The sequence below is a fragment of the Limulus polyphemus genome, unplaced genomic scaffold (genome assembly GCF_000517525.1).
Source record: "Limulus polyphemus unplaced genomic scaffold, Limulus_polyphemus-2.1.2 Scaffold9584, whole genome shotgun sequence".
NCBI classification, from domain to species: Eukaryota; Metazoa; Arthropoda; class Merostomata; order Xiphosura; family Limulidae; genus Limulus; species Limulus polyphemus.
In genome coordinates this window covers 1,735-10,550 of record NW_013675194.1, presented here as the reverse complement: position 1 = coordinate 10,550, position 8,816 = coordinate 1,735, and the positions used below count along the sequence as shown (strand labels likewise).

Sequence of the window (8,816 nt, the reverse complement as noted above, 5' to 3'; positions counted from 1 at the left end):
ACTTGTGTTTGTTTTTTATTCAATACAGAAGATTGTTTCCAAGGGTACATGTCACTTGTGTTTGTCTTTTATTAAATAGAGAAGATTGTTTCCAAGGATGCATGTCACTTGTGTTTGTCTTTTATTAAATAGAGAAGATTGTTTCCAAGGATGCATGTCACTTGTGTTTGTTTTTTATTAAAAAGAGAAGATTGTTTCCAAGGATGCGTGTTGTAGGGATTATGTGTTAGATCGGTAAATTCTGATCTCTTTGAAAAACGTTATGCAAACTTTATTTAATAAAACAACACCTAAAGTAATGGTATTTATAATGGCATACAGAGTATGGAACTGTTATGAGCTTTTAGTGTATGAAATGGTTGTAAGAGATGAAACAAAGAAACTCGCAAAAACAAATAATAAAACCTGTATTAAAGAAAAAACTAACTAAAAGTTGTTTATGATGGTCTATGAAATGAACCACAGCAAAATTATTAAAAATAAATGTAAAGTAGTAATGAAGACAAACTTAGCTGAATATGCAGAAACATCTGAACGTGTATTCATGAAGTAATAAACATATGGTTTTGGATGAACTGTGTATGCATATTTTAGACTTAAATAAGATGAGGAAGCCCAAAGAAATTGTATTTAGTGTAATGTAATTTTTTGTAGGAAATTAAATGCAGGTTAAGTGTTGTTTGTGTGAAATACCTTGCAAATAAAAAACTAAAGTTCAAATCAAAGCCAGTCGTCACACGGTGACAATGACATTTGGCCATCGTGTACCATACTTGTTGCATTAAGAAGTTTGACTAAGCAAAAACCAGGTAAGGTGATTCGTAATTGGAAAAGCCAATATACAATCCGGAGCATTTGATCGAGAAAAGTTCTGGACAGACAAATACAAGCATATTATTTATATAGATACTGGAATATCTGGAGCTGTTTACTTCGTATATCACCGAAACTTTCTTTGTATTATTGAATCATTAGCATATAACAAATATATAACTTGACCTACGATATCTACTATAACCATGGTTATGTCAAGATATTACGCGCTTGACCTACGATATCCACTCTAACCATGGCGTATTTGATCACAGCTCTTATTAACTTAACCTTCATTCATAGGAGACCAGTATAATTGTAAAAGACAGTAATTTCACTACATCTGTTATATATTGTATGTGTGTGTGTGTGTAACGGTTTCACCAGTAGTGGACATCCTTTACCTCCATGTGGCCCAATAAACATCTTTGGTTATGATGATATAAAATGTAATAGTATTAACACATCTGATGAAGAGACTTCAGGGTAAAGAGCAGTGTATTAGAGGATTATTTGTTGTACAAAACAACTGTACTGTTACATACAAGCTCATGCTTAGAAACAGTAATAATAAAATATTTGAAAATAGAATTTATACATTATTCTACTTCTAACAATCCAAAGTTCACCATGTTTGTACTCATTTCTCTGCTTTTGATTGCAGATTGTACAGAAAGTTTTCATGTTCAGTTTTTAAAGTTTGAAAACATTTGTAAGAGTGTTATTACTATATACGTGTGGAACCTTTTGATGTTCTTACTCCTTGCCATCGATGTATATTTGAAGACTGATTCATCTTTGTAATTCATTTTGTCTGAGTAAAAGTGTAGAAGAATTATACCTGTTTTACATTTTAATAATACACAAACAACCCCTGAATATGCTCATTAATTGTAATATTTATCCTTACCCAATATTAAAATACTGAAAGTAAAATACATAAAAAAACATTTTCACAATCCTGGCTATTCCTCTAAATCAGGGATTTCCAAATTGCAGTCTGCGAGCTCCGTTCGGATGACTGTGGAAGAGTTTGTAGACCCCAGAGTAAACCCGACACTTGAGATTTAACTTTGTACGTAGAAGTATTAAATGTGGAACTCAATCTAACTTATGAGCTAAAATGTATTCATTGCTTGAGAGTTTTGTAAACTAACAACCTGTTTGCTGGTGTCTCTAATAAGGAAGAACAGCACTTGTTCAAACTTTCCTGCAACAAACAAAGCTCGGAGATTAAAAGAAATCCACTATTAGGGTCTTGGATTCAGAGAACCCAGAACTTGGAGACAGAGCAGTTTGTTTTATGATACCATTTGCTACTATATACCTGTGTGAGACAGGAATTTCAACACTTGTGGCCCAACTAGAAAAACAGGCACACCCTGTCATATATAAATTTAGAGGTAAGTCCGTCGTTAATATTAATACTATAGTGATTTTTATATTAAAAGACTTAAAACAATTGACTTCCTAATTTGAGGCTAATTAGCTTATATGTTGATTCATATTCAAATGTCCACATACTAGCTGTGTAAAGAATGTTTAAGTATTCGCTGGAGTTTCTTTTCAAACAGCAATGTAATGAGTAATGTTCAGCAGTTAGAACATTTTTAAACAACCTAAGAGAAAGGATTTGAAACAAAAGTTAGAAAGTGATCAGTTTTATTACTGAAAACATAGATACACATGGTTGACATACGGCGTGAACTGGTGTTTAGCATCATTATATTGATACATTTTTTTTACTCGAGAAACATCCCTTGTGGCTCTCGGCTGCAAGTCGGAAAGCTTATGATACCTGTAGTAGGCAGAACACGAGTAGCCTATTGTCTAGCTTTGTGCTCAAAAATAACCACTTAACAATCTGATCTACTTTAAAGAAAAAATAAACATTTGAATACTTGAACCATACAGAAAACATAATTTAAACTGACCTTTCACACTTAAAATATGTACCCCTAAATAGCTTTGTAAACATTCATGTTGCTAAATATCATTGTGCTTACAAACTACTTTTAAACATTTGCTTTTGTAAGACATAAATGTTAATCTATAAAGTGTATTCAGTTCATGATGTTAGAAAAACACAAATAACCCAAGCAGAAATGTCCACCTTTTGTAAGTCCTTCGGTCATAGGGTGTTGTATTTAAGTATATGCCGAGTTAAAAAGGCACTCTAAGGTTTGATGAATTGTGTTCCAAACAGTTAATAGAAAACATTCCAATTACTGTTAGATTTCAGAGACAAGAAAAACGCCCTGTAGATTATGTATGTCATTAAGTTCATTGTTATTTTGGAACTGGAAAACTCAAAATCTGTACTTGTAGCCTAATATATGTTGATGGTTTTAATGCTTTACAGTGTAAGAAACATTGAACTGAAATATTGTAACCATACCAATAAAAATCAATTTTAAGCCAGCCTTAATTTATGTTTTTCAAAAGGCAACTATTTAATGAAAAGAAATTCTAATCAACCACAGAATAGTCTAGATGCTACAGGAACACGGCCAATATCACAAACACAAATTTATCTAAAATTAATTTATTATAATACATTACCAAATAATAAGTAGCAAACTGTTATATGTAAAAAACACTTTATTTGGAATATAGAAATGAAACACTGTCAAAGTTTAACCAAATAAATTCCAACGTTAGTCCTGAACTTTGTTTTTAATTACAGAAATAAACATTTTACAATATAACGAGCACAGTACTGATAAACATTGTTTTAACCACAACAGCAGAATGATATTTAACTGTTGCTTTATACAAAAGTTGTCACATTCTTCGCTTTAACTCAACATCGCCTGTTACGGTTAACGACTGTCCTGTGTAGGTCCGTTTTATAATCACACTTATAATCCTTATCCATAAATAAATACCTTGAACTTCTTCCAGTCAGATGTAATAATCCAAATATATATTTACATTAAACCCTAAAACTCCAGTTTTATTTCCTGCTGCTTTTTTCCCCTCTCTGACAAGATCACACATTGCTAGATTATCTATATGAAGCAGAGTAGAAAATAGGCCAACAAGCCAGTTCAATAATTGCTAAGTTGGAAAACACAATGGTGTAATGGATAATTATTAATTTTTATTACAAGTTGAAAACATAGTATTTAATTTACTTTCATGTATAACTATTTTCTGGATTGTTAATAATATGACTATTGTAGCACACTGAAAGACAGATCTCACAAGTCAGGACTAGGAAGTTTCACACACTTTAAATTCCAAGATTATCTCGTAAAGAAATACATTTGATGTAACTGGATAAATATATCTTTACAATCTTGGCCCAATACTTATACAAGGAAATTAAAGGTTTGTTGAATAATTATATAAAAATGTCTCTTCACAAGAACTATACTCAAGTATTTGATACAAATTACAATTCGACATTTGTTGATGGATAAATATATCTTTACAATCTTGGCCCAATACTTATACAAGGAAATCATAACAGCAATGAAATTAAAGGTTTGTTGAATAATTATATAAAAATGTCTCTTCACAAGAACTATACTCAAGTATTTGATACGTATTAAATTACAATTCGACATTTGTTGAATGGTAATTTAACGAGTTGGTTGGAAACAAGTTTAAATATCTGATTAGCATTTATTATATGGTTTCCAAAATAAAAACTTTAATAATTATTCACTGGTGGGATCTGACACATCAAAGTTTGTATAAAAACCAATAATATGTAAATACTAATTTGTTCCATTTAAACATTGAAAAATATTAGGTCCCAATCCATTATTATAACAACTTAAAGCTGACAAACAAACGGTCCACAACAACATTATCTGTCTGCAGTTTACAAGACTAGTATTAAATTACTAAAAAAACAATCTTTTTAACACACAACCACTTTCTTTACAAGCAACAAGTTTTACTTGATTTGATTTAGTACGTTTTCAAGATGTTTGGCTTTGAATCATCTTTAGTGGGCAATGTGACCTGCCATCCTAAGGTTAGTCGATCAAAGCCACAGGTAAAGAGATCACAACGTGATTGAGTGTGTTCATCTGCCCAAGCCACGGAGCACACCATTCTTCTATGTCCCTAAAAGAGAGAACATTTATTGAAATACAAACTGCATCAGATGGTAATAGATTTAAAATTAATTATACTCATTACCAGGTTGATTTTTGTTCTAAGAAGGTAAGCAAGTTATTACCCGACTTATACCAAATTCTGATACTAGCATGTCAGTTAAGTATATTGAAAAATTTTTATTAAATTATAACAAATCTATTTGACTAGTTTTTACAAAGTTTCAGTTGCTTTATCTAAATGACAGGAAGAGTTGGATATTTCAGGAAAGTGTAGGGATGACTTGTACAGTGAACCCCAAAACATGGCTCTCTAGTGAGAGTTTATCTTTACGACTTGATGAAGGAACTAGTATATTCTAAACTTCACTACCTTTAGACGAGGACTAAGTTACATCACTATGGGTTTTGAATGTGTACAGTAATGTAACTTATTGTATAACACCGTACTTCAGATATATATAACTACTGCCTGTTGTATGAAATAAAGTCCACTCTATACATGTGGTTTGAATGAAACACCTAGCTTACCTAGAACGTTTATTTTGAAAATATAACCTTCAATGTAAACTTCACACGTATATTTTAAGTGTTCATTAAAGGATACTGCTACGTAGAGGATGTTTCACTGCAACACCTTCAATTGTACATGTTTCACTGCAACACCTACAATTGTACATGTTTCACTGCAACACCTACAATTGTACATGTTTCATTTCTAAACAAAACTCTGTCTTCATACTTGTTTAAAAACACATCATGGTTGTTGATGCTATTTTCCAGAAGTAGTAACCTGTTAATTATCAAATATCATTTGCTGCGAATACCACGTTACTGACAGAGGAGACTAGTTACGCACGAAGACTGGAAGAAACACGTATCCCTAATACAACTGGTTACTTTAAGCAGCACTATGACATTTGGGCCAATGGCACGTATCTTAATGGGCCGATTTGAAATCTCACTTGTATTAACTATTGCAATAAATATGCCCTTGCTCGGACAGACGAGGTGAGAACAGGAAGTGATAGGGTTGTTTTCTGGCCAATGTCCTTACATCTAATAACCCTAAACCCCAATGCAATTCCTCCATGGACTTAAACAAAACCTAAAATGATCCAAGGCCTTAAAAAAAGGGGGTGTGTGTGTGGAATCTCATTTAAAAAAGGGGGTGTGTGGAATCTCATGCCAGCCTAAATTTGTAATCTTTGATGAGCAGTTTTTTAAATACTCAAATTATAACTTAGGTATGAAATATTTCAACATTACCAGTCTGTTTCCTCGAGGAAGGCGAGCTATGCGAACTCCTGTCACATCATACAAACGGACATTTCTGTTGTCGTGAGGAATAGCAATAACATGTTGACTCGATACCGCAAGTCTGAAAAGGGATAAAAAGACTTGTACAATAATATATTACATTTTTATATTAAATAATCTGTTTTCTTGAGGAATACATATCCTTTTGAAGACTGAAATTAACAATTTTGGAAAGTTTGAAAAGGGAACTCCTCCAAAAGTGGTTCAAACTGGAGGTAAAGTACTTCTCGAGTCAACAGTAAAACAACAACAGTATATTAAGTAAACAAGTATTAATACACTAATATATTCACTGTACAGATTACCTGTTAACTGGAGAGTCTAGTCTTATAGTTGTTAAAGGTGAGCGCATATTCTTTAAATCCCAAACCTTCACGGTCCTGTCGTCACTACCAGACACTACTTTATCACCACTTGTAAAAGTAGCGCTAGTTACCGACCTATTGATGAAGAAGTTTCCAAACAACCTGAGTATCTCAAAAACTAGCAACTTACAACATTTTCAAGTACTAAACAAACAGAAGCTCTAGAGAAATATGGAGAATTACATCAATATGTTTATTAAACTTTTCTTGTTTCTTTATTTGTTGTTCACTTGGATTTTAGTTTTTTCATATTAAGTTTAAAAGCAGTATAACTATTAACATTTATATTTTAATGGGAAAATACTTTTTATCTCTACTTCAAGTAACACTGAACATTTCTTTTGAAAAAAATGTATCGTTACCAGGTCACCAACCTGCCTAATATTAAGTACATAAAAGGAACTTAATACTTCACATAGTTCAATTTTCCAGAGCCTGAGAACATTAAGACTATGCACTGACTATTTCCACTCCCTCAGTATATTATTCTAGCTTACAACCAAATTTCTTGTTTTATTTTTTCAAACTAGACCAATAGACTAAACAAAAAAGACCAATTTTATTGTTTTATAAAATATTACGTTCTCTTTGTTTAATTCTCATAGTGCTAAATATATATTATATTTACTCAACATTGTTGCTTTACGACTTCTTCACAAGTACTCTATAAAAATAAGCTACAGTCTACACTGTATCCTAATATTCTTAAAATACTTCAAGGTGCTCACAAGTGAGACTGAAGTAGGATGTTGTCGTGTCAGTAGAATTAAATAATAGATATTTAACACTAAGGTTTAAAACTAGTTATCTTTACGATAAACTTGATTATATATATTATCCTCTATTTATTTGGAGTCAAAGTTGTTGGACAAGAACTTCTGTAATAGGGTGGATTTTTGTATATAAAACATAGTATGACCTTTTTAGAAAGTTTATTAAGCTTGCTTTCTTTGGCAAGTCCCATCAACAGAGTAAGCAGCCGTCGGTCTGTATGACTTACTCTGTGTGTCCCTGAAACACACTCACTGAATGGATGGCTTCTCTGAAGTCCCATAGTCGGAATGTCGTATCTTTTGATGATGTTACCAGAAGTTTCTGAGTTTAAGTTTAATAACTACTGTCATGTAGGTCATGATCAAGATCTGACAAACATCAGTGCTCACCAATACCAGATTATAAGAAAAGTTTTGTTATCTTCTGAAAGTTGTTTTTAACATGTTAATTAGTTTATGGGATTTCATGGGCAGTCTAAAGTCTTGATACAACTATATTTGAATATGAAGTTAGCACTTTTCCTACTAAGTCATTTAGAGATAGAATTATTACACATAAAAAAAAACTTTACGAACTCTTATCCATCTACAGTTTTTAAATAAGGAACTGATTAAAACGTTACCAGCCAACTGGTTCACTAGGTCTCCAGTCTGCGCATCAAACACATTAGCAGTTCTATCCCAGGAAGCAGTAATAACGTGATCACCGCCAGCCAGCCAATCCGCAGCAATAACGGCTCCTGTGTGGCCATGCAATTCAACAAGAGCTGTTTTAATAACAGTGGAATTCCCTGGAACATCGGCATCTACAGAATCAAACACAAGTTTCATTAGCTCCATCACAGATACAACAAGAAATACCTACATTATTCAAACCAATAGCTCAAACAAGAAGCTTTCAAATAAAAACATCCAAAGTCATATAAGAACATTTCAGTTACGGAAGAGAAATTGATTGTGTTTTAATTACTGTGAAACTTTCATTATAGTCTTAGCAACTAATTTTAAATATTCTATCTTCTAAAAAAATCACAATCTGAACTACAACACATTTATAACATGAGGTTATCTAAACGTTATTTTTCATTTACAGTTTTTAAAAAGTACCAACAGTAATTGCTATGTAGAGAAAGTATTTCTTCTCGCATAGTTATAGCACTGCCCACCAGACGTGGAATATTCATAGTCGAATACTTTGATTAGGAAAATTAAAGTATTCGTTGAATGATTTAGTGAATACTTAATATTGTAAGTGTGTATGTCAACTTTTGTATTCATCAAATTTATAGACTGTCATTATTACATCTGTTAAATCAGATCAATATTCTTCAACTACATTAAACATTATTGTATTACATGGTTATTAATCCACTTGAGAGAATTAGAGATGGTATTAAACTGCCTTCAGTGATACATGAACACTTCCTACTGATAGATCTGGTCACATCAAGGAAAAGTGTAAATATTGTGATCAC

General features: G+C 32.1%; 1 protein-coding gene across 1 annotated transcript; it reads right to left on the bottom strand.

Annotated features, from left to right (window-relative positions):
* Positions 1-2,458: 2,458 nt before the first annotated feature.
* LOC106475987 (WD repeat-containing protein 37-like) lies at positions 2,459-8,181 on the bottom strand. The gene is given in 5 exon segments (XM_022379977.1): positions 2,459-4,893; positions 6,153-6,264; positions 6,509-6,643; positions 7,569-7,710; positions 7,965-8,181. Coding segments are annotated over 5 exon segments (765 nt in total). The 3' UTR covers positions 2,459-4,734.
* Between the last annotated feature and the right edge of the window lie 635 nt (positions 8,182-8,816).